The sequence below is a fragment of the Fusarium phalaenopsidis genome, assembly GCF_050370095.1.
Source record: "Fusarium phalaenopsidis strain FUZ10S chromosome Unknown contig_32286, whole genome shotgun sequence".
NCBI lineage: Eukaryota > Fungi > Ascomycota > Sordariomycetes > Hypocreales > Nectriaceae > Fusarium > Fusarium phalaenopsidis.
In genome coordinates, this window is record NW_028145413.1 from 2,527,560 (window position 1) to 2,552,246 (window position 24,687).

Below are 24,687 nucleotides of genomic sequence, written 5' to 3' on the forward strand. Positions count from 1 at the left end.
CTAGTTAGGACAACCACTTGAGTGACCGAACGCAATTCCAAATCAATCCCATCCCAGTACCAGCACCAATATCAGTCCCAATTCCAATCCGGGCGAAGCGCAAAGTCCCGTGTCAACTCCGAGGCATCACCATCTACCAGTCAGTCAAGTTACTACTCCCTGCTTGCTGTATTGTGTCCCAAGGAACAGGTCAATTCCTCTCCCGCAGTCTAGAACCAAGAATAGAATAGACCCTCAATTGCCTCTGCGACCACCAGTGCTCATGAGTGTGATTTTCTGTTTCTTCTTCTTCTTTCCACCACCACCACCACCGCCACTATTATTCGGGCGTGCACTGCTGTTATCCGTCGCCGACTCGATGGCCTGGATCTGCATCGCGAGATCAGCTGAGTCAAACAGGTCCTCGTCTTTGAGCCAGCCATCGTCAACATTCGAACTCCGAACTGGCGCCATGTCAGGAGATCCATTGATCGCCCGCGTGCCCCAGACTGTTCTCTGAGTCGATGGGCTGGTTGACATTTCCGCCAACGTCTCGAATCCTGGTCGAGGATCCGGGGGTGTGGCACCAGAATGACCGCTCAGTGGCTGGAACTCGGACATGTCCATCCGGGGGACATCCTCCTCCTCGAGTGGCTGGGGTAGCCGCTGGTACCCCGTCGACTTGCGTAGGGCAGCTGCTTCGAGTCGTTCTGCTTGGAGGCGCTCCCGCTCCTCCTGTGTTTCCTTCTCGCGGTTCCGTTTCCGTCGCCGCTCGATTTCACCCGAGAAAGACGCCAACGTCTCTGCTGGCACAATGTCTGTCCAGTCACATTCCAGGAAGCTAATCACACACCCGCGAGGAAGATGCCCGAGGTATTTAGCTCTCCTGCGCAGTGCGTCATCGACCACATGGCCGGTTGAGATATGCTCGACGCGAGGGAGGAGCGTAGAGGGGAATGACGAGAAGGAGCCATACTTGGTTTTCAGGATGCGAATGTCAAGTGGTGAAAGGTAGAGGTGAGGAGGTGAGCTGTAGAAGTAAAAGTCGGGATCTGCTGATTGTTTCCCGGAACTTGATCCTGGACCGGCTGGTGGCTCCTCTGCGACTTGGAGATCTGCCAGTTTCTCCTTGGAGGCTGTGACAGCTCGGATGGCCTTCTGAGACCATTCACCATCTTGGCCAAACAGAGTCTCGTCCTCCTTCGCCTGCTTCTCTAGCGAAGCGATTTCCTCGTCGAATTGAGCGGCCATATAGTCCGTGGTGCCCTTCATCATGCGGGCGTAGTCCAGAACGTTGGCAGCGAAATGCCAGGGAATGTCGTCCCCGAAAGTGCGTGCCTCCGCGGCACCCTCCCGCGGGAGAGCCATCGTTGAGTGTGCGCCTCGTGCCATCAGCCGTAGCACGACGTCGTCACCTACTCGAGGTAGCGGGCTTTCCTGGCCTGCATAAAACCGGACAGGTCGAACGTCTTGCATGTATATCGAGTCCTCGCAGATAGGGCATTTCTTCCATTTTGGACCACGGTTTGGCTTTCCTTCCTCCTCACTTGAGCTTGAGTTCATAAATCGAATCAGGCAAGGTAAACAAAAGATGTGCCCGCATTTCGCCATACGAGGAGCCACTGGCTCCGAAAGACAAATGGGGCATGATGAGGTCTGCGACTCGCTCGAAGCGATAATCTGCATCACTAAAGACCAGTCCAGATGCGTGTCGGCATCCGACGCCTGCTTGCTATAGGTTCCTTCTGGAGACAGGACAAAGCGGTAGTTGGCATGGACATATCTCGCCTTGTCGACTGCATGGTATCCAGACCCCAGTCCCCATGTTGGATTCCGTCTAGGATGTCTGGCATGCGTATGATGGTCTTGTACCGGTCGTGGCATCGAGTAATTAAGGAGATGGGTGATCGAAGTCTGGCCACGCCGACTGTTCGGGTTTCTGAACGCTCTTAATTCCGCCATCGCATCTTCGTCGTCAGGGCCAGTATTGGACCTATCTCCTAGGCCAGGTCGACGTTGATTCCGGTGCTGTTTTCGAGAGCCCTGGGCCTTTCGAGGCATGGATTGCGCTGATGAGGAGCCGGCCTGCGATGGCCGACGTGATGATTCAAAGCTCGATGTCGATGGTCCGGCTTGGATGGCCGGGGGGTTCGATGGCGCAGGGGCAGATTTTCCCACACTCGAGGTCGACGAACTCATATTTGGCACGGTCGGTTCGAAGGTGTTTCAACCTTGGATCCGATGAGGCAGGGAGCCGCTTCAATCGGTTGGTTTCTTTGGCTGTGTCCCTTGTAGCGGGATGACACCAGCTTGAGATCTCTTGCCTCTCGCCAGGGGAGAGTCAACGCTCAAGGTCCCAAGGAGAGAGAGACAAGGAGTGGCAACTCTGACAGGTCTTGGTAAAGTAGATAGGATTGTTGAAACAGTGGTTGGAGGAAAGTAGGTTCACGAAGGGGTCCAGCTGGGACGGACCCCGTGGATGGATGGAGGTGGATCGAGCGAGTCACTCACTGGCGGGGCAAATCGTGACGGAGTTGGCGGGCTCGGCGGCGCAGGGGAATGGCGTTACCTGCCTGCAACTTCGACGTTAGTCATCAACGGATGCCACTTGAAGCTATCACATGACCAGAGGCGTGACCTCTGAATATGCCTCAACGACAGCAGCATCCAAGGTATTCTCACGGTGAACTGATGCAGAAGAAACACTCATTATCAAGTTATATCCAAACTTCAAGCATCACTTCTTTTGACATGAGGGATACTATCATACATGAATTCCGGTATCAATCAAAAGCATACGCGTAAAAACTGACTATCAACTAGGTATATGACGGAGATCCAGGCCCTCAGTGATCTCAACCACTCTCCTCTTCCTCATGGATCCAGGGGAATCATTGATAAACGAAGACACCAATCCCAAGAAAACGAAAGAAAAAGAAAACCCATAAGACATTTCTGACACCACAGCATCATGACATTAGCTCATCTCACCCCATCCTCGTCTTGTCTTGTCTACTTGTGGTCGGACAGCTTGTGCTTGATCTTGCTGAAGATCGAGCTCAGTCGGTTGTGCTTCTTCTTTTGGGCAGTGGTCGAAGAGCTACCGTTGGCAGCAGAGCTGCCATTGGCGGCGGGCTCAGCAGGCTTGGTCTCGGTGGCCTTGCTGCCGTTCTCGGCAGCTGAGGTGCCGTTACCGACAGCAGGAGTTTCCGCCTGGGGCTCAGGCTTAGCCTCAGCCTTGACCTCTTCGGGTTTCGTTACAGGCTCAACGACGGGCTTGGCCTCCTCAGTCTTGGTCTCTTCCACCTTGGCCTCGGGCTTGGCCTCCTCGGGCTGAACCACAGGAGCAACAACAGCTGCGGGCTCGGCAGCGGGCTTGGCCTCTTCCACCTTGGTCTCCTCCACGGCGGGAACAGGCTCAGTCTCCTTCAGGAGCTCGGCCTCAACCTCCTTCTTGTTCTCGACAGCCTCGGTGCTGGCGGCAGCCTCAGGGGCCTTGCCAGCCTCAACAATAGACTCCTTAACCTCAGCGGGCACCTCAGGGGCAACAGCCTCAGTCTTGGTCTCCTCAACAGGGGCAACGGGGGCGACCTCCTTCAGGAGCTCAGCCTCGACAACCTTCTTCTCCTCGACGGCTTCGGTGTTGGCAGCAGCCTCGGGGCTCTTGCCGGCCTCGACGATGGACTCCTTAACCTCAGCAGGAACCTCGGGGGAAACCTGCTTCGTCTCCTCGCTGGTAGGCTCCACCACGGCGTCATAAGTACCAATGACAGGCTTGACCTCCTTGAGGAGCTCAGCCTCAACCTCCTTCTTCTCCTGAACGGCCTCAGTGTTGGCAGCGGCCTCGGGAGACTTGCCAGCCTCAACGAGAGACTCCTTGACCTCGGCAGGGACCTCGGGAGACACCTCCTCCCGGATCTGCTCCTTGTTCTTGGCGTCCAGAGCCTCCTGGGCGGCTGCGGGAAGCTTCTCCTTGACAGCATCAGGGAGGTTCTTGTTGGCGGCATCGGTGATGACCTCGGTCGCGTTGTTTACCACAGGAGCAGCCTTCTCCTCAATGGTCTCCTTGGCGGTGAGGCCCGCAGCGATGACGGCACCACCAGCGGTGGCAGCGAGAGCAGCCAGTCCAGCATCCTGGGCCTTCTCAGACTTCTCGGTACCCTGGCCAGCGGTGCCCTCAGAGGTAGCAGGGGCCTCAGGAACCTTCTCCTTCAACTCCTCCTCAACCTTGGCCTTCTCCTCGACGCCCTCGGCTTCGGCGCTAGCTTCAGGGGCCGCGTTGGCCTTCTCCTGGCTCTCCTTGACAACCTCGGGGACAGCAGGCTTGGGCTCAAGAGGAACCTCGGCGGCGAGGGCCGCGGTGGTGGAAACGGGGGTCACAGTGTTAATGGCGACATCCTGAGCACCGATAATGGGGAGGCTGGACTCGGGGATGGTGTTGGCAGAAACGGGAGGGAGCTCAGTCTCGACACCAGGGATGGCGTCGCTCTTCTCGTACGACTCCTTGTCGAGCTTGACGTACTTGTCGGTGCTCTGGGCGGTGATAGACTCGGGGATCTTCTCGCCAGGCGCCAGGGTAATGGGGTTGCCAACGCCCTCAGAAGCGGGGAGGGGGTTGACGCTGATGAGCTTCTCGAGCTCGTTCGCAAGAGGCGCAACAGTCACGGGCTTATCCAGCTCAGTCGCGGGTGTGGTGGGGAATCCGCCTGGAATGTCAGAAGGGGTCTCGAGGGGATGCGCCTTCTCGTTCTCAGTGAGAGTCTCCTCAGAAGCGAGCGTAGCGACAGCCTTGTCCTCGGCCACCTTCTCGTCAAGTACCTTCTCCTCAACGGGCTTTACCTCGATAGGTTGCTCGGAAGCCATCGCAGCGGTGGTAGATGTGGGGGTGACGGTGTTAAGAATGGCGGCGGCGGGGGTATCTTGTGTGATTTGGTCGGGAGTGAGGAAGTTGTTCACGTTGCCCTGAGTGTCAGGTTCGTTGGGTGCTGATTGGTTGATTACCCAGTTACCGTCGACAACGAACTAGATGGTAGGTGAGCGACAGCCTCTACAGTGAATGCGCAAAAGGTGAGGGTGAGGAGGAAGAGCAATTGGGTTCAGAGGAGGGGAGGAGGGGGGGTTTCAATCATCTGGTACGATGACGAAAAGGTCAATGGCGGGAGAGCTGAGGAAGGCGGGCAGGCAGGGCAAGTGCGGGTCTGGATGCAGGCACACTAGCGCGCAGCGCAAGCAAGCGCTGACTTGAAAGACGCCTTGGCGGCCAGGGCAGCGCGAATCGACTTTGTCCAACGTCGCCGCCTGGCGCCAACATCTAGGCAGACTGGCATGACCTGCAAATGACCTGCAAATGACCTGCAAAAAGGACCTGGGCCATGGGCTGAGGACGAGCAGGTTCTCACCGCTCCCCGCTCACTAACGCATTCCAGAACTGTCTCGAGCGTAGTTGGGTTGCGTCATACCGAACCGCGGGGGGGTTGGTTGGGGATGGTGTGGGCGCGGGTATGGGTCGTAGAGAACCCATGACATGACAGGCAGGGAAAAGGTCAGGCCTGGCGCAATCCCAATCCCCGATCCTAGCAGCGACCGCAAAAATTGACGAGCAGGGGTGGTTGGGATTACGGTAGCAGACCAGACCAGACCAGACACCGCTCTTGTGCCTAAGAGCCTTTTAGGCTCATCATGACCCTGCAGATTGGATTGAGAGATGGCGATGCGCGGAGGGCACGGATTCCATAGCGGCACGGACACACGGTCGCAATCCGCCAGACCCAGACCAGTACCAGGACGAACAAGAGGCGGCGGCGGCGGCGCAACTGCTCGGTGGGGATGGCGCTTTACCATGATCCATCTCTGCAGGGTTTGGTACGATGGTAGGATGGGCACGAGAAGCTTCTCCATGGTGACGAGAAAGGGGGGATGGATAATTGATGGTTCAATCCGGGATCGCGTGCATGGGGAAACACCGAGTAGAGGGAGCTGGTGGTATCGCCGATCGAGGCACCAGTCGCTGACGCACCTTGTAGTAGATCTTGCTCGAGGCATCCTTGAGGTCGACCGTCTTGGAGAAGACATCGCCCGTCTTTTCGAGCTTGACGCTCTTGGTCCAGTCGTCGAAGGTACCGGTCACGTAGACTTCGTCGGCGGGATGCTCCCTACGAGAAAGCTCGGGGTTAGTCCAGATGTCTCAGATATTGTCCTAGTTCCAGAGTGCGACATGGAGTAACAATGGTGACGGGGGTAAAGCTCCAGACAAAGCTCAACGAGAATTGCTGCGCCGTAGGCACGCGACGTGTGCAGCTCCAAGGGGGAAGCCCAAGGATGAAGCTTGCTTGAAGCTGTCGTCGCGATCGTCGCCGTCATCAAAAGACAGATTGTTACATACCACTTGAAAGTGAAGCTGCCCATGGCTGCGATTCGTAGATATCAGATGCGGCGTTTGAGTCTGCGCAGGCGGAACGGGGAGCGAAAGAGTGAGGCAGCGAAGCCGGCGGCGTAGGTAGCGTAGATAGGGAGGTAGGTTGGTAGGTAATGACGGGACGGATGGATGTTTTGTTGTGGTTGTGGGAGAGAATAGAATAGGATGGAAATGGTTGGGAGGAGAACCACGGGCGGGAGGCACCAGGACGGGTCTGGTCTGGCGTCGGTCAGGCTGGGGGGACCGAAATTAAAGATTGTCGGGGAGCTTCAGTAGAAAGAAAAGAAAAAAAAGTACACCACCGCAACCACCACCCGTACCGAAACAGGGATATTATTAAGCGATTCGGAAGAGATGGTTTTGCCGAATCCAGTGGAAATGGCGAAATGGGCGAGGCGATAGGTACGAGAAAAAGGAGAGGGCTTTGTAGGTGCGACGTTGATACGGTGAGGGAGCAAAGTAGGTGAGGATGTAGAGATAAGAGGGCCTGTGGGCGGAAGCAGTGTGCGAAAGCGGAAGTTGATGATGAAAGACACTGCACGTGGGGGCAAGTTTTGGATTTCAGTCAATGATGTTATGCACGAGGGCGGCAAGTATCAGGAATCGATGAAAAATTGGTAAGAGAAGGAAGAAGAGGTCAAAACCTGGAAAGCTTCGAGGTTTCCTCCTTGGAGCTCTGAACAGAGCTTGAATGGAGCTCGGTGAATCACAATAGCAGTGACGACACATCGACGATGATGATGATACCCTGAACCGTCCTGTTGCAGGTTGCGCAGCCATCCATCCAGAGATGACATTACTGATGTGCGTCTCCAGCTATGAATGGATGCCAACATACGGGCTTGCTTGGGCACCTTCTTCCTTGCCTGATGTCCTCATTGCAACCATCATTGTAGTCATGCTGGACCGCCATAGGCAGGTCAACAAGCGCCGGGAGCTGGGAAGATCCATGAACAACACAGCAAGCGCCGCGCTCTCTGCAGCAAAAAGCTCTGCAAAACGCATTCTTGCAGGGTGGGCACGCAGCTGCGGTTCCTCTCGACTGCCCACAAGTGGAGACGCGACACCTTGTCTCTGACGACATGGGCAATTTCATGGCGTCGTTCGGTTGAGGGAGACCTTTTTGTCTGCCCGCCAACCGCATCCGGGGCTTGCAGGCCGCCATCTCATCCTTTCGTGGCATGGATGGTTTGGTGAGAGTGGCTGGTATTGGTAGCAGTTTGTTCCGACTCAACTCCGAGGTTGTCGTTTAAATGTAGATATCCAACCTACCTGGCTAGCTAGTCGGAGCATCACACTACTAGCTCCATCTTGCCCGAGCTACACCTACCTTTCCTACCTGAGGTAGGAAATAGATGGACGCGATGCTGGGGTAGCTTGGTAGGGTAGCATCGCACGAGTGCCTGGGCTAGACCTCGCCATGGCTGGCTGGCCCTGGGGAAGCCGGAGCTCCATACGGATAACAACCGGACCTTTTTGTCTCTGAGGTGGTCGGTGAAATGGGGCCCGACACGCATCTTGTCAACGGTCTCGCCAAGCTAAATTTGTTTTGTTGTTTCCCGCATCGTCTTGTCTGAATCATATGGATCACCCGCATCCTCGTGATAGCCTAGTATTGCGTTAAGTTGCTTTGCTTGTGCATGTCGTTGCTTTTGTCCTGCCCGTCATGGCACCACGCGGTCATGTCCGTGTTAGCCAGTGACCTTTCCTGTCAAAATGTTTTGCATCGTTTCATAGAATTAGGGCTCACTCCTCTGCCGCACATGTTGAAACCAGCCCGTCGATCAAGCAGCCGGCGAGGATCCGGAGCCAGGGTCAGGAACTGAAGTGTCTCTTTGGTGGGGAGGCGGTGTGCGCGTATATGCAGAAATCACCGGAATCATTCGACACTGCAGCTAAAAAAGATTCGAGTTGGAAGTACGTATGAAACAGGCGGTCTCAGGAACGTGTTGAGCCAAGAAATACCGTGCACATGATATGTTTTCTTGAAGGAGCGGTAGAGGGATATACGAATACGCCTTGGAGTTTGAGCGGTCACAGATGTGTGTGTGTGTGCGTGTGTGTATGTGCGCATGTTGAGCATCTGCCAACGTAGAAATCATGGCATTCGTTCATCCAATGTCAGGGCAGGCACAAGACTGGCCCTTGCTCCCGCTCTTGCTTTTTTTTGCGCACCTTGTAAATGCATGTTAACCAGCCCCAGGGTAGTAACTTGGGACCCTTCGTGCATGGTTCCTGGAAATAGACCCATTCGCGGATGACTGGATGATCCAAAAGAGGGCACTTGTTGATTACATTTGCCGGGGTTCGGATCGATACAGGGAGTTTGAAAATGACAATCGATTTCATGTTACACTTCTACAGTTGAAAGTCTATGTTACTTGCGACTCTTAAGGTGACACCGCCGGCCCCATCTCATCACAGCTCCTCCTTTGCCGATGCTTTGGTGTTGCTGGCCTTGAGTACCTGAGCCTTAATGTCAAACTTCATGCTGTGATCTTCCGGCCGAGAGTGCTCGACCCAGGCGACAACTCCGCCGTCAACGGGTGTTGTGTTGTACTTGGTTAGATCGACAAGTTGGTCTAGATGACTTTGTGTAAGTTACTGTCACAGCAAAACCAGACATTGCTGTCACACTGAAAACTTTGATGACTTACCCTTGCACTTGCTTGCCTCAGCTGCCCAGAGGGGGAGGACTCCGTAAAGAGCACCTGGCGCAAATATGGCAACCTTTTGTTCGTCGCTGGAGCGGTCGATCTTGTCGGCAGCTGGGAACTTGACAACATGTTCCAGCTCATCTTCCTCGGTCTTGGGCTTTTCAAGAATAGCAAAGAGTGCCTTTCCTTTGCCGTCGGATCGTTCTTGTTCTTCAACCCACTTACGAACAGTGAGAGGCAGCTTGTCATAGTCCATCAACAGAAGGCTACGGCCGTGGAGGTGATAATCCAGACCAGACCATCCACCGGGATACTCTTTTCCGTCAAACACTTCCTTCAAGCCCTTCGCCCAAGGCTTGAGTCCATTTGGAGGAGGGTCCATCAACTCATGGAGGGTGTACTCAAGCGCGCTGAAGCTGGTCTCGACCTCGCAGGCAGGTTGGAATGCAGACATGGCTTCCAGCGCGAAGGGGTTCTTCCAATCGAAACCTTGGACCAAGTCGACAGGTGGCGGTTGGCGCATCTGGAAGGCTTGTGTAGCCCCGGCCAACAAGACGGAGGCTAGACATCCGGTGATTCTGGAGCACTTCATGGTTGTGGTGGTTTAGCGATGTTACTAGTGAGGCTCTTGGTGACAATTGTCAGGCGATAACCAAAGAACATGAATCTCACTATTTCCCTGGAATCATCATGACTTATAACCTTGAGGATCTTATGATGCGAGCTGAATTGCATCGTTGTCCTCTTCGGAGTCTTGGGCCCGAGTTTCCCTTTCAGGGTATTCATATCGGCGCATGTTTCTCAGGCGGGGGCAATTCCGAATATTATCACCTCCGGCTAAAGTGATGAGTGAAGGTATTGGCTACAGAATAGTGATCATGTGAAGCTGAAGTTTTAATTGCATTGGTCCATAGATCGAATCTGGCATATCGACAGATCTCTTCCTGGTTGCCATGAGTTGAGGTTTGACCCGTGCTGTCGCTTGGCTACTTACACTCAATCTCACAAACGCGTGCCGGGTCTTCAAGAGATTTAGAACCCGCACATTGAATCGGCAAGTGAGTCACCGGCCTTGCTTATGTCTTGTAATAATAAGGACGCGTAGTTTAGATGGTCAACTCCACAGCAGCCATTGGAGGGTTCGTATCGCAAAGCACCATGTAACACCACAAAGGGTAACTGCGCTTTATTGCCTTGCGTAACACTAGAGATTAACCATGCAGCGCAAAGCTATGCTTTTCGAGCTGAAACATGTTTAATGGCGGGAGGCTCGGGGCCAAACAGGCCTCCCAATCTCTAAACTCTGCTGCGCCTGATCGCCTCAGCCATCGTGATGCCGAGCTAACCGGAGGATTCTAATAGTCTGAGCCCCTGAACCAACACACGTTCTGCATTGCACAGCTCCACTACCGAAAGTCTGAAATGGCGACAGGGCTGAGAGATGGCATGTATGCAATTCCTTGAGTACAAAGATTCGAATATGCTATGTGTGTGTTTATTGTCGTGCCAAGTCTGAGTAGCGGCGATCTTGCATCAGGACCACAATGTCCAGTCGGTCCATCCCGGGCCGCCACACAAGTCTCTAGGTCTCAGTCCAAGCTTTCGTAATACCTGTGTCTGGATGGAACACCCTTGGGCTGTCAGCTCGTTCTAGACTTCAACTAGCGTCCATCCCAACGCCAACTTCGCCCAGTAGGGCTACGCGGACTCTCCACATGCTGCGCCCCGTGCCATCCTCCCCCAGCTTCGAAATCGCGTTGCGAGCCGGATCCGGAACTAGGTGTGAGGTTGTGTTTGGTATGCTCGTCGAGCTGCTATTAAACTCCATGGCTCGCCACGGTTGCCGATCACAGCCCGAGCAGCTTGGCGAGCAGATCACTTAGACGGGCACCATGGCGACGAAACCAGCAGATGTCGAAACACCCGAGAAGAAGGGTTTGGCGGCAAAGACTAACACCAAAAAGTCCTGGCCGTTGTGGAAGAAGCTCACCATTATCGGTGCAGCCCTCGTTATTATCACGGCGCTGGCAGTTGGACTCGGTGTTGGCCTCACACGAGGGAAAGGGGGTGACGGCAACGACAACAGCAACTCAGATTCGGACACAAGCGACGATAACGACTCTGCTCTCAAGGCCCGCGGCAAGAAATGGCAGCCCAAGGTCGGTTCCCCATGGCAGATCGTCCTCTTAAAGCCCATCAAGCTCAACGACGACGGCACCGCCGACGACCTGGAGCCCAACGTGGGTATCTACGACCTCGACCTCTACGACAACGACGCAGAGACCTTTGCGGCACTTCGAAAGGCCGGCAAGAAGATCATCTGCTACTTTAGCGCCGGCTCGTGGGAAAATTGGCGTGACGACAAGAACCAATTTAAGAAGTCGGACCTGGGCAAGACGCTTGACGGATGGCCTGATGAGAAGTGGCTCAACCTGAGGAGTCAGAATGTGCGCAATATTATGAAGAAGCGTATTAAGCTTGCTGCGCAAAAGGGCTGTGATGCTATCGACCCTGATAATGTGGACGGCTATGTAGGTCTCTTACCCTCTCAGCGCGAACCAACTAACACGCCAATAGCAAAACGACAACGGCCTCAAACTCACCGAAGAAGACTCCATCTCATATATAAAGTTCCTCTCTAAGGAAGCAGCCAAATACAACATGTCGACCGGTCTCAAAAACGCCGGAGACATCATCACGTCAGTCCTCCCCTATGTCGCATTCTCCGTCAACGAGCAGTGCATCCAGTACAACGAGTGCGAGACCTTTGCCGCCTTCATCAAGGCCAAGAAGCCCGTCTTCAACATCGAGTACCCCAAGGGCGCGCCTAAGGTCAAAGATGCCGATCGTCAGAGGATCTGCTCGCAGTCGGGCAAGGCCAAGGGGTCTAAGGATTTTAGCAAGGTCATCAAGAAGATGAATCTTGATGGTTGGGTCATGTATTGTCCCGACGACACATACACGACTGCGACGGAGGATTGATTGGCGGGGTTGGGCATTCATAGATTTCTATTTCTGGTGTCTTTATAATTGCATAGCGATGGGTAATGCTGGGTACTTGTTAGAATCGAATACAACCTCACGGAGCTGCTTTGCTTGTTGCACACCGAGTTCGAAGTAATTGAAATATCACTACTTCAACACAATTCATCAGAGGTAAAAGTTCCAATGAATATGTGTGAGCTTTTCGGTCGTTGATTGATTAAGTATGTATCTTCCTTGGCGTGCCTGGAGCACGCCCAAGTGTTCATGCATTTTGACCCTTGCCGTTAACCCATATCTCATGACCTTTTGTAACCCCTGAACTCTTTGCCCCAAACACCACCTTGAACCTGCCATCACCGTAAGGTACATCGTCCCCTCTAGCCCTACCATACAAGTGTAAGTTGCGTCAAAGCACAACTCTACCAACCCGCCAGCGCCACAACGCAGACCAATGTGAAAAGATGGGGGTATCCTAACAAGAAGGCTTGTCCAAAACCTCGCCTTACACAACCGACCGACCGACATTAGACGTAAAAGAACAGCAAGAAACATGTTGGCTTTCAACCATGCTTCATGTTGTCGCCATAAACTTCGACCCTCCCTCCTGCTTAAACAGCCAGTCACTATTGGCATCGACCATGAAGTTGGTGATATTAAACTCGTTCGAGGCCCCCAGGCCAGGAGGGCCATTGTCATTGGATGTATCCATGCTGTTGTCTGCTGGCGCTGGAGTTCCATTCACACCGGCGATATTCTCGCCTCCGAACGGCAGGCGAGGAACGTTGAAAAAGTCAAAGACATCGAGATATTCAAGTTCGTTTGGTGCTGGCGTCCTCGCTGGTGTGACACTGGGCAATCGACTCAGCGCTGATCCACCCTGGTTCGGCTGCCGAGAGATGAGGAAGTCCAGATCGAATGCCGTGCGTCGCATGTCAGACAGTATCTTGACAGAGCTGGGGGTTATGCCATCGCCCTGTCGCTCACTATCGCGGTGCTCGTCCAGGACCCTTTGCAGTAACTGACAGTATCGAGCGGCAACAGGCCAGAACCGACCCATATCGCGGAGGCTGTCGACAAAGAATGAGATCTGAGGCGACAACTTGTGCTCAACTGTTGAGCCGTGAACAAGGAGTAGCCGTGCTGACACCCAAAGAGTAAATGCAAATGGTGGACCCAGCTTGGCCAACATCCCATTATTCACTACGAATTCTCCCAGCGCAGCCACATTCTCCACGGCGCTGTGGCATCGTTGAGATGCACTGTAAGACGGGGTGAAGATGGGGGACCTTGTCGTCGGATAGGCGGCAGACGAATGAAGGCGGATGACAGCTGTGTGGTACGTGGCGTGAAGCATGACCCAGGCACAATTGATGTTCTTGCTGCCCGGATGGAAGAGCTTGGCCATGTTGCCAAACTCGCCGGGGAGGCCAAACTTCCACGACGTCAGCATGTTGTCCAACTCCTTGTACCGCATCTGCCATTGCTCCACGTCGCTCAAGGCACTGATATCAACTGGCTGCTTCAAGAACTTGTGTATCTTGGAAAGAATGCCAAGAATCTCAATGTAGTACGCAAAAGCGCCAAGATTCTCGGGCTGGTCGATGTCGTGGTCTGGGGAGCCCGAGTGGTTCACATCAGTGCGGAACCACCTGGTGTCCACCTTTTGATTCTTGATCCACAGATCGTCGCGGCAGGGCAACGTCCTGTCTATTTCCCGGTCGTCGAGGGCGAACTCGAAGGCTGTCGCGATCGTTGCGTATCTGTCCAGCAGGTAAATCATCCAGAAGAGTCGACGTCGCGCCTCTTCTTCAATAAAGTCTTTAGGCTCTGAAAGAGTCATGGCACGCAAGGTATAAATTGAGAGGTAATGGGGGGACACTGTCGACGACGTGATTTCTACAGCCAGGCCAAGTTGTACCACAGAACGGGTGATGAGCGCCATGATGTTCCATCCCGGAGGCCCATTGCCGCTACCGACAAGATCGAGGGCGAGAATGACGAGAGCTTGCAGGGACTTGACTGATGAGTTTCCCATGCCGTAAAGGAGAACCCGTTCTTTGGAAACCCTGTGATAGTGCTCTCGTCGTTCGTCGGTCAATCTCGCATCTGTCGAGTAGCGCATTGTCGTTGCCACAATCGCGTGGAGGAGGATTCGATCAGTCTCGTCGAGTGTAGACGGACCGAATAGGGTATCTAGGGTTGTTTTGCGGTGAAGGATTGGGCACCAGGTGTTGATGTGCTTAAAGTAGAGGTCGACAAGGGCGTAGAGAAGGTCGTAGGGTGGCATATCCCGGTCGGGAGTGGTAGTTCCAGGGGCTGCTGACATTGCTGCTGTGGGAGAATGAATATTGGGTTGTACAGAGTTGTAGTAGTCTTGCGCAGCCGCGCTGGGCTGCATGGGCGAGATCTGAGAAGCCGCCGTCATGGGAGGCAGTTGCACATGGTTCCCATTCTGAAAGCCATCGCTTACGCCAGGAGTACGGGCGACGCCAAAGTCGACGCTTTGGGTGCTGGGCGCAAAACCAGAACTGGGAGCCTTCTGCCCGAACAAAGCAGAGTCGGTCTGAGGGGTACGGACGGGCTCGGAGGGTCGAAAGACGTGAGGACCATCTCGTGGTGTTCCTTGATCGCTGGGAAGACTTGGGTTGCTATGTCGGACGCTGGCAGCAAGGGCAGGATTGGTGTTGGCTGCTAGGGTGGCTTGAAGGATCTCGGCATGAGAGCGCAAGATCTCTTCGAGCTTGTCGAGACGCTGTTCGAGTTCGCGACCGTAGCCAGCTCTCAAGCCAGGCTTCTTGCGCTCCTTGTACTCGCAGACGGCGCCATTTCGGCTACACCAACCACAAGAGGGTTGACCACGATCACATTTGACCTGTAAAGGCGAAGCGCATATTAGTATATGTTGTTGACAGTACCGCCAAGGACCAGCGGAGAACTGGGAGGAGAGCAAGTATCAGTAAAGAACATACCTTTCTTTGCTTGCACAGCTCACACCTGGGGATGACGGAGTTAGCTTGAGTATTGGCGGTGTTCGTTATCTCGAAAGACAAGGAAGACTGGAAGAAGGTCGCAGTATTGGGGTTGGGGTTGGGGGTGGGCTCGGTGATGGGTGGATCTAATGGCGAGAGTGAAGATTGGGGTGAAGATGCGGCCGTGTGCGGTGACATGGTGTTTAGAACAGAAATAGTATAAAAGTGTAGATAAGATCCGACGCAGATCTTAAAACTGGATCCAACAATTCAACGGGTGGTAATCTGACCCAAGATGAAGCCCGAGCAAGGTAGGGAATCCACGATCGCGACAATGACTTGTGTGTACAGAACAAACAGACAAACAAAAAAAGAGGGGAGCATGACTGGGCATGAGAGCCAGCAGCCAGCGTCGCGACTTACGAGACCGAGATGGGCCGTTTCCTTTTCCCGTTGCGACATAGGGTCTCCTGGTCGCCATGATCATCGTCCTCGCTGAGGAGCTGGTTGGCCTCGTCGCTATCGATCTCGGTCGTGGGCGGGCGATTCTCTACCGAGACATCGCCCGAGTTCTTGCCCACCCCGTTGTGCATGGCCTCGAGGGTGAGAGAAGAATCGGGATGCCCTTGTCAGAGACCTCGCGTGTCGGTGCGATGAAAGTGCGAGCTCAGCAACGGTCGTGTGAGTGAGCGATGCGAGTGGTATGCGACAAAGGGCTGAATACGCGGGAACGAGCAAAAGTGCGGTGCAGGGAGTTTGGAGTCTCTGCAGAGGAAGCTCGCGATCCGGGACAATGGTTCGCGCGAGAAGGAGAAAGATCTCCCGAGGGCCCAAGGGGAGGATGGAGAAGTAAGAGGAGAAGAGGCATGCGGTTACGCTACCATACCCCAGGTCAGGTACCTAACTTTTCCATATGGATACGGAGGCGGCTGCACAACCTGGTAGCTCAGGTAGGTATTTAGGCAATACCGCGGATTGCCGACACGTCTCTTTTGGTAGGATAAAACTTATGAGCTGCCCATTCCCCTTTGTCAAAGTCACCTGTCTCTTGTTCCTCCTTTGTCGCTTTTTGCTGGCTTTGGGCCTCGGACGGACGGGGAGAGAGTGGCGCCTCAGACCGGGCCTGGTCAGAGGTGGGCCGAGGTGGGCTACGGGCTAAGGGCGAGCTGTCAGAGCTCCAGCTCTTCGGTGTACTTCCGTTGACCGGGAGCCGCAAATAAAATTATGCGACAGGAGAAGAAGAGATTTTCTGTAATCCTTTTTTTGCACTCTTGAAGCTATTGAGATTCAGCCAGCAGAATAGCACGGCTTCAAGGGGGAACAAGGGGTGGAAGGGGGAGGGCCATAGCGCTCTTCCTCGGAGGCTTGTGAAGTGAATTCGATCTCTGGTGATGCGGAGAGGAAAGAACCGAGCACCCTCGTTCGTACCTGCCCAAACCTTCCCTTCACCTCGCGCGACCAAGCTCTTTCCTTTAGCGGGGAACACTCTGTTGTACAATGATTGGTGGATGGCTCGGCAAGTGGGCCGGTATGGCAAGTCACTTGCCCCGGACCGGCAAGGGGTCATCTCCTCCCATGATGCTCTCGTGCGAAAGGGTTTGTTTACCAAGAAGAAGCGGTCACTCTGTGTGAGCTGGTGAAGTGTCTGGAACACGTTGTTTATCAAAAGATTTTTGCTGGGATATCATGAAAGGAGACACCGCTAGATTATATGACTTTTTGGCCGTCCACTGCCCAGGAACTTTCCCGGATCTTCACCCTCCACTTCCCCCAAAATCTCAGCCCCCGTTCTTCACAACCCCCGTCCACCCCGCAATCTTCCACAAACCCGCCACCAGAAAAAGCCGAGCCGCCAAAAAACGATCTCGGGTTCAACAGCGTTTTGACAACCTGGGACAGCAGATGCACACCTCACTGGGTTCTTCATCAACTGCCGCAAACAGAAACCCCCACGAGGCACAAAACGTCGCATGCGCACCGCACACAATCCATCATCCATGGATCCTCTTGCGTACACAGCCGGCGCACAACAACGTTCTCGACCAGTCGTTACGAAACCAGGAGAAAATTGGGCCCCATCCCATGAGCAAGCATGAGCCGCCGCTAAGCTACCCGAGCAAAAAGTCTCAAAACCCCGATGGCCACCGAGAAAAGGTGGAGCTGTCCACACAGTTGGAGATGGATCCATTCGCGACGCCATCGCTCGGTGCATCTCTGCCCGACGATTGCATCGCCATGTCGGGAATCCGGCGGAATTCAAACCCCCACCACTTATCCGGAGGCGCCTCTGCCGGCTCCTGCCCGCTTCAGCGGGCATCACAAGACCGGTAATCCATCGTGAGCTGCCTAGAGGCGCACGACTCGGCTACAATTGAATGATACGTGATCGGCTGGAATTATCTTTAACCCACCTGCAGTGCCACCGGCGCTTCCTTTGTAAAGCAGCCAAGCCCCAGCGTGTTACAGTCATCTTCTTCCCAACTCATTCTCACCCTTCTTTCTCTCTTCCTCCTCATCCTCGACTCGTTGCAATCAACTTTTTTCCATCGCCCTTCTCTTGGTAGTGACATTGAACGGAAACGACAACAAGATGGCTACTGTTAGAGATTTCCCGACCATCAAGGCCATAAGGTCATTCATCATTGGCGGTGTTGGATCAGGTAAGAACCCCTCTTCCGCGTTGCCCGGCTCTCAATTGAGAAGAGGGGTAATTCCTCAAGCCATCTGGGCGCGTCGATGACCGCCTAGATGGTTTAGTATGACAATTGCTAACTCGCGAGCTAGGTGGTGATTATCACAACGTCAAGGGCGGTCACTGGTACGACTCAATTCCTCTCAAACGGCAACTTTGACTCACATCTATCAAACAGGCTTATTGACAGCGACATCTCAACACCTTGCTCGAGATGGGAGCAGTACAAGAAGTCTCGAACCAGCTGGGGCATCAACGTGCTGGGCTCGTTCCTGGTTGAGATAGAGGCTACGGATGGCACTGTTGGCTTTGCAACTGGCTTTGGAGGTGAGCTCAATTCTCGACATTCAGCCTGACTATGGACTTGGAAACCATCCAATGAAGGCTCTATGAACAAAAAGCGACTGACTTGTTATTCTCAGGCCCCCCTGCTTGCTGGCTCGTCCACCAGCACTTCGAGCGTTTCCTCATCGGTGCCGACCCCCGCAACACAAACCTTCTCTTCGAGCAGATGTACCGTGCATCCATGTTCTATGGCCGCAAGGGTCTGCCAATCGCTGTCATTTCCGTCATCGACCTTGCCCTCTGGGATCTTCTGGGCAAGCTGCGCAACGAGCCCGTCTACCGTCTCATTGGTGGAGCTACAAAGGAGCGCCTCGACTTCTACTGCACCGGCCCCGAGCCCACAGCCGCCAAGGCCATGGGATTCTGGGGAGCCAAGGTCCCCCTGCCCTTCTGCCCCGATGATGGTCACGAGGGTCTGCGCAAGAACGTCGAGTTCCTTCGCAAGCACCGTGAGGCTGTCGGCCCCGACTTCCCCATCATGGTCGACTGCTACATGAGTCTCAACGTCTCTTACACAATCGAGATCGTCAAGGCGACTCTGGATCTCAACATCAACTGGTGGGAGGAGTGCCTGTCTCCCGATGACACTGACGGCTTCGCTCTGATCAAGCGAGCTCACCCCCAGGTCAAGTTCACCACTGGTGAGCATGAGTATTCGCGATTCGGTTTCCGCAAGCTCATCGAGGACCGCAACCTTGACATCATCCAGCCCGATGTCATGTGGCTTGGTGGTCTGACTGAACTCCTCAAGGTCGCCGCCCATGCTGCGGCCTATGACATTCCCATCGTCCCTCACGCCAGTGGCCCTTACAGCTACCACTTCCAGATCTCTCAGCCCAACACCCCCTTCCAGGAGTACCTCGCCAACTCGCCTGATGGCAAGAGCGTGCTGCCCGTGTTTGGTGATCTCTTCATCGATGAGCCCATCCCCACCAAGGGCTTCCTGACAACGGCGGACCTGGACAAGCCCGGTTTCGGTCTGACCCTCAACCCGGCTGCCCGATCCAAGCTGATCCCCAGCGACTACCTACTCAAGATGCCCGCGGTCCCTACCCTGGCGCCCCCCAGCCCTCCCAATGAGAAGGAGGAGGAGAAGCCAGAGGCCAAGGAAGAGTCCAAGCCCAACGGTGTTGTTGAGCAGCTCGCGGCCAAGGTTGAGGGCCTCACCACCTCAACGGCCGCTTAAATGGCTGAATCGCTAGAGGATATCATACCTTGGTATGAATCCAGCATATGCTTTTAGTACTCACTAGGATTTGTGATCGCAGCCAATGTTTCAATGCGATCGCATGATGAGGGTCCGGTTGGGGAAAGAAAGACTTGGGTATAAACCGTTGCATACACACATTACAGTGTTTTGCCTGACCTGCAAAAGGGTTTCGAATTATCTAGGCATGAGATTTGCATTGCATTTTATAGTTTTGGGATGATTTCAAAGATACGAAGCATTTCCATAGAGTGAATTGACAAACAAGTTAAAAAGACGTAATTTCATTACATGTCATTGAGATGAATAATTGGATGTAAAGTCAAGTTAAGAATCCCCGTTTTATTGATGTGCTGGTGTTGTTTAGCGTCCATCTCACAAGTTGACTACAATTGCTGGATATCATCACCAAGTCATCAAACGCCACTAAAGACATGTCGTTGAAATATACCCCAGACATCAGGCTGTCAGAAACGCAGAGACCCACGAAACAAGAAAAAAATCCCACGATCATGGTTGTGGCCCACCCTTGGATGGCGCTTTGTGCGTGCACACCCCTCGCTGAAAGAATTAGACGCGACGTGAGTATCGTGAGATTTTTTTCTGGGGGCCAGAAACGGTGACCGTCGGAGTGCGCCACTCACAGACGGTGGCCGTTTTGTTACCACCTTTCGTGGCCACACTTCACGATGCTTCCAACCCCAGCACGAGCCGTTGGCTCGAGCGGCGGGTAGTTTTTTTGTGGGAACCGTACGTCTGGGTACGTGTGTGTGTGAGCTGCAGCAGGGGGAGTGAAGGATGCGAGATGGCATGTCAAGGGGGTTCACGATCTTGGGTAGGACGAGCTCACGATCGCCTCATGTTTTGGTGTGCTTTTCTACCTTGATCAGATGTTTCTCTTTGGAAGGTTTCCTTTTGCTGCCAAGAAGCCTGGGTCTATTCCGCGTATTCATAGAGTCAAATGACCCTCTTTCTTCGCAATCCCCCCCGCCGGCATCTCGCTATAAAGCACACCGAGCCGACGACAGAAGATCCATCATCTCGAAGAATCTGATTTGCCACGTTCGCCCCTCGCTCCGTGGTGCACCGAGGGTCACTCAGAAACACGACAACTGACAGCAGTCGACGGGTTGCTGGAGCTGCCCGAGACCAATTTTGGCTAAAGATTGTGCTTTTTTTGGGGCTGCCGTGTCTTTTGCCTGTCCCACCAAATTTCGCGGGTCACGATGGGATGCTGATGGAGGAGAAGGGTCCGAGGTTGGGCGTTTTCGGTGCTTTTAAGAGCCGTTTCCCGGAAGTGAGGGGAAGAGGAGGGTTGGAAGCGGGAGTCGTCTTGAGTCTCTTTCTTGTCCTAAATCTTTTGTGCAAGCGAAAACATCTTTTACGTTGACATTCAACTCTTCATACATACCTCACAACCTCTATCACGACAATTGGACTTGTACTCGGCGTATCCTCGACCGATAGCAACATCTCCAACGAGCTGCGGAGCTTTGGTGATATCCCGCCTCATTGAACATCACGACCACTTACGAAACACCAACACATAATCCATAACCCACATACACAAGTCATCATGTTGATGCCAGCGGGTCTCCTCGCCAATAAGAGCGCCATCATCACAGGCGGCACAACAGGCATTGGCCGCGCCATCTGTCTCGAGTTCCTCCGCCAGGGTGCCAATGTCGTCGTCAACCACCTCGGCCTTGAAAAGGACAAGAAGCATCTCGACTCGCTCATTGCCGAGGCCGATGCCATCCGGAAAGCGACCCCCACCGCCGGCCGCCTCGCTCACCAAGAGGGCGACGTCCGCAACCCGGACACGGCCACCAACCTGGTCAAGATGGCGGTTGAGCACTCGGGCCCCAGTAAGCGCCTCGATGTGTGCGTCTCCAACGCTGGTATCTGCACTTTTGCCGACTTTTTGACCCTCGAGTCGGATCTCCTCTACAAGACGGTGCGGACAAACCTTGATGGCGCTTTCTACGTGACTCAGGCTGCAGCACGGCAGATGGCCCTCAATCAGACACCCAAGGGCGGAAGCATTATTGGAGTATCATCCATCTCGGCTCTCGTTGGCGGCGGACAGCAGACGCATTACACTCCCACCAAGGCGGGCGTGCTGAGCCTGATGCAGAGCACAGCATGCGCGCTGGGCGAGCACAACATCCGGTGCAACGCCCTCCTCCCGGGCACGATCCGCACGCAGCTCAACGACGCCGACCTGGCAGACGACAACAAGCGGGCGTACATGGAGGGCCGCATCCCCCTCGGGCGGACAGGCTCCCCGTCCGACATGGCCGGTCCCGCCGTCTTCCTGGCGTGCCCGGAGCTGAGCGGCTACGTGACGGGCGCGCAGCTGCTGGTCGACGGAGGGCTGTTTGTCAACCTTCAGTGAAGGAGACAAGATTTAGCTCGTGGGGAGAAGTTTGGGGGAGGATCTGGAGAAGCGGAGAAAGAAAGTGGAGGAAGCGGGTTTTCCGCCTTTCGTCTGGAGTTTCCCCAGGCATCATCATCATCATTCAACTGCCGTGGAGAAGATCCTTTTTTCCCTTAATTTCTTAGCGACGGTTTGACTCATGGAGATGATCAAGGACAAAAAGTACTCCGTACACAGTCCGTGTATGCGGAGGGACGGGGAGCCGGAGAGACGGACGGCGATTGGCAATTCGGGCTTGACCGACCGCCGTGCGCAACAACGGGGGCTGGGTTTTGACGGCGCCGGCTGTTTTGCCTCTTGCCCTGCCATGTGAAAAAAAGGACGCAACAAAGGAAACAAAATCGGGTGCCGATCGTTTTCCCGATGTAGCAACGCCGGGGCACGTTGGGTCGGGAAAGAAAGTGACAGGAGGGTTTTTGTTCTCTTTTTCTCGAATTCGCAAAAGATCTGACGCGGGCCAGCACGAGGTATTTCAGGGCAGCGTGTGGTAGATCTTCTGCGCCAGCTCCGTCACCATGCCTCTCCCGTCACACCTTTTCACTCTTACCCTCCATTGCAGGCCAAGGAAAACGTGAGAAATATCCCGTCCGATTCAGGGCAGGGTTGTTTTTTTCTCTTGAGGATAAGCAGGAGGCATTGATTGATGAGCAGGAGAGGGGTGGCGGGTATCTTGGGACGGGAGTCGACCGAGGCCAAGGTACTGTACATCTGGCCAAAGCTGCCTCCTCCCGTCCACACTCCATAGGTACTATTGTTGTATGTTGGTTCTCTCATAATGAAATCCTCCCCCCATTTATTATTACTGCAAGCTGCACCAATCTGGTGGTCTAGATTCCAGAACTTCGCGGAGAAAACTGTGACATCACGGCCCGCCTTAAGCGCGGTCGGAAGAAGACAACCACCAAAAAAGCACCATCTCATACGCCCGCCCCTCCTCCCCTTCTTCACCGTCTCGGCGCAGCACCGTAATAATCCAGCCTGCATCCGTCGTTACTCGTCTCTCTTCCTCCACCGCAACTCTCTCTCTTCCCCTCGGCGCTGTACTCCATCAGCTACAGGGATGGTACAGGGAACAGCGTCTTTATCAATGCTCCCCGGCCCCGCGCCAGCGCGCGAACCTTGATCGAGAACGAGTTGAACGACACGCCCCTCATCCATGATCCTAGTTACCGACTCAAACTGTTTGTCAAGAGGCCGCCGAGAGAGACCGGACGGGATCCAATGAGATGTAGAGTCTACCTTGCCGTGAATAAACGAGCAGAGAGGCAGTACAGCAACTGCATATCTAGCCTGTCAATAGCTCAGCAAAGACGTGAGGAATGATGAAGATGACATGATGAGAGCTGACTTGAGCTCGGTTCGACTGAATTAGCAGCTACGCAGATGGTAGCAAAGACCAGGCTGCCTCGATCGACGAACCCTGCCTAGAGGACCCTGCCCTGCTCAAGATCTGCCGCGATAAAGGGCAACGCGAGAATGGCTATCTATTCACCGCGTCTTACTCTCACATGCTTTTCAGGGTCAAGATCGACGGCGTCTTACACGTCGTGCAGACGTTTGCGCGCAATTATGCTGTACAACGTCAGCCATTCCGATGCCGTGTCTGTTTCCGGGCGTTTATCATTCAGGATCATTCAATATGCTGTTTGTTCTCGGCGTGCACTTCTGTAACACCGGTGGCTCTGGATGGCGACGTCTCGCAGTGACATCCAGCATGGATATTGGTCCCCTTTGCTGATGACCCAGCCGAATGTTCCCGGGCTAGGAGCACACAAGGGCCCCCGATGGTGGGGCCGCACGGCGCGGCTGATAGGGCTCGGGGCCCGGTCGGCGGGTCCCTGGGCGGAGCCCGTTTGACGTCACTGTGGCTCCGGACCGAAGCTGGGCGCGCATGGCGGTGGAAAGGGTACAGAGATTTGCAGGTAGGCGGACAAAGTAACGAACCAATTCAAGATTCCCGTCGGTCGTGTCCAGTTGGTTGGGGGGCCAGCGGCAGCTGCATGCGTGGCTTGGCCGTTTCCACCGTCAATGGAGGGGAGGGCGTCTCGTCTCTGACGGTGACCGTATACTGTATGTAGTCGTCACTGGGTGCTTGACGGTGGATACTGTGCGATAGCAAATCCTTGCTTTCGTCTCCGCGGTTGGCGCATAGAGGGGCATCTGGCCCAGCGCGGAATGTCGTCTTGCAGTCCGTCCCTGTGGTTCGCGCCCAGCAAACCTGAGGTCCCTTGAGAAAGCCACGGCTGCAAGCCTCCTGCAAGCCCCCTTGTGTGAGGTCCCCTAGGTCCCCTGAAGGATTGCCCTGGGCTGTGCGTCCGAGACTGAGAGATGGCTGAAACAGCCGCACTGATTGGAGAGTTCGTCAGCTCGAGAGCCTCAGGGTCCACACCCAGTCTTCGAATATCGTTGCCCTTAGAAGACGGTACAGTACCGTTCCGTATCTCTCAAGATGCGATTCAAGGAACCCGAGAGTCAGCATGGGTGATGATCACATCGGCAATCCCCTGTCTGTGAGTACGTATCATGTCGCAAACCTCTGACCCGTGCTTTGTTGTCCTGCCGTGCGGCCTCAACTCGCCTCTCGCCCAGCTCTGCTCGCATCACAGTCAGGCAGGCTGCGCCATTTACACCCAGTAAGCCGTCGAAAACGGGCGTTCCAAACACCTGGGTTCCTGGCCATGACGTCCAGGGGGTACGTTTGTAGGGTTGCTGATGAGGTTGGCTAGTGCGGCGACGGCGTTTGTGAAAATAATGGGCCGCCCGTGCCGCCGAGAGGGACAGGAGGTTTCGAGAGAGCGAAGTAGCTGATACGAGAGTCGTTGGTGATGTAACGTGTGGATGGCGAGTACCCACTACTGGGGTATAACCATGTGGCAGGTACCTTAATCGCCCAGCCCGCAAACGACACCGTCATCACGGCTAGTGGGAGGAAGGAAGGAAGGAAGGAGAGGCTTCAACCATGGATTGACGCACGCACATTGGAACCGTCCATCCACTC

At 54.5% G+C, this 24,687-nt stretch overlaps 7 protein-coding genes across 7 annotated transcripts; 3 read left to right on the forward strand and 4 right to left on the reverse strand.

Annotated features, from left to right (window-relative positions):
* Positions 1–234: 234 nt before the first annotated feature.
* On the reverse strand, positions 235–2,178 carry LRP88_03091 (uncharacterized protein; the record flags this gene model as incomplete). Its single annotated transcript, XM_083239721.1, has 1 exon — positions 235–2,178. The coding sequence occupies one exon, from the start codon at positions 2,176–2,178 to the stop codon at positions 235–237; it is 1,944 nt and encodes a 647-aa protein (XP_083104851.1).
* Positions 2,179–2,991: 813 nt separating this feature from the next.
* On the reverse strand, positions 2,992–6,384 carry LRP88_03092 (uncharacterized protein; the record flags this gene model as incomplete). The annotated part of the gene is made up of 4 exons (XM_083239722.1): positions 2,992–3,312; positions 3,385–5,001; positions 5,996–6,131; positions 6,362–6,384. The coding sequence occupies 4 exons, from the start codon at positions 6,382–6,384 to the stop codon at positions 2,992–2,994; spliced, it is 2,097 nt and encodes a 698-aa protein (XP_083104852.1).
* Positions 6,385–8,812: 2,428 nt separating this feature from the next.
* On the reverse strand, positions 8,813–9,643 carry LRP88_03093 (uncharacterized protein; the record flags this gene model as incomplete). The annotated part of the gene is made up of 2 exons (XM_083239723.1): positions 8,813–8,976; positions 9,052–9,643. 2 exons carry the CDS (start codon positions 9,641–9,643, stop codon positions 8,813–8,815), a joined length of 756 nt encoding a protein of 251 aa, XP_083104853.1.
* Positions 9,644–10,943: 1,300 nt separating this feature from the next.
* Positions 10,944–12,033, forward strand: LRP88_03094 (glycoside hydrolase superfamily; the record flags this gene model as incomplete). The annotated part of the gene is made up of 2 exons (XM_083239724.1): positions 10,944–11,570; positions 11,629–12,033. The coding sequence occupies 2 exons, from the start codon at positions 10,944–10,946 to the stop codon at positions 12,031–12,033; spliced, it is 1,032 nt and encodes a 343-aa protein (XP_083104854.1).
* A 574-nt stretch (positions 12,034–12,607) lies between these two features.
* On the reverse strand, positions 12,608–15,598 carry LRP88_03095 (transcription factor domain-containing protein; the record flags this gene model as incomplete). The annotated part of the gene is made up of 3 exons (XM_083239725.1): positions 12,608–14,908; positions 15,006–15,030; positions 15,429–15,598. 3 exons carry the CDS (start codon positions 15,596–15,598, stop codon positions 12,608–12,610), a joined length of 2,496 nt encoding a protein of 831 aa, XP_083104855.1.
* A 1,997-nt stretch (positions 15,599–17,595) lies between these two features.
* Positions 17,596–19,228, forward strand: LRP88_03096 (enolase C-terminal domain-like protein; the record flags this gene model as incomplete). The annotated part of the gene is made up of 4 exons (XM_083239726.1): positions 17,596–17,665; positions 17,790–17,823; positions 17,876–18,024; positions 18,120–19,228. The coding sequence occupies 4 exons, from the start codon at positions 17,596–17,598 to the stop codon at positions 19,226–19,228; spliced, it is 1,362 nt and encodes a 453-aa protein (XP_083104856.1).
* A 1,597-nt stretch (positions 19,229–20,825) lies between these two features.
* Positions 20,826–21,647, forward strand: LRP88_03097 (SDR family NAD(P)-dependent oxidoreductase; the record flags this gene model as incomplete). Its single annotated transcript, XM_083239727.1, has 1 exon — positions 20,826–21,647. The coding sequence occupies one exon, from the start codon at positions 20,826–20,828 to the stop codon at positions 21,645–21,647; it is 822 nt and encodes a 273-aa protein (XP_083104857.1).
* Between the last annotated feature and the right edge of the window lie 3,040 nt (positions 21,648–24,687).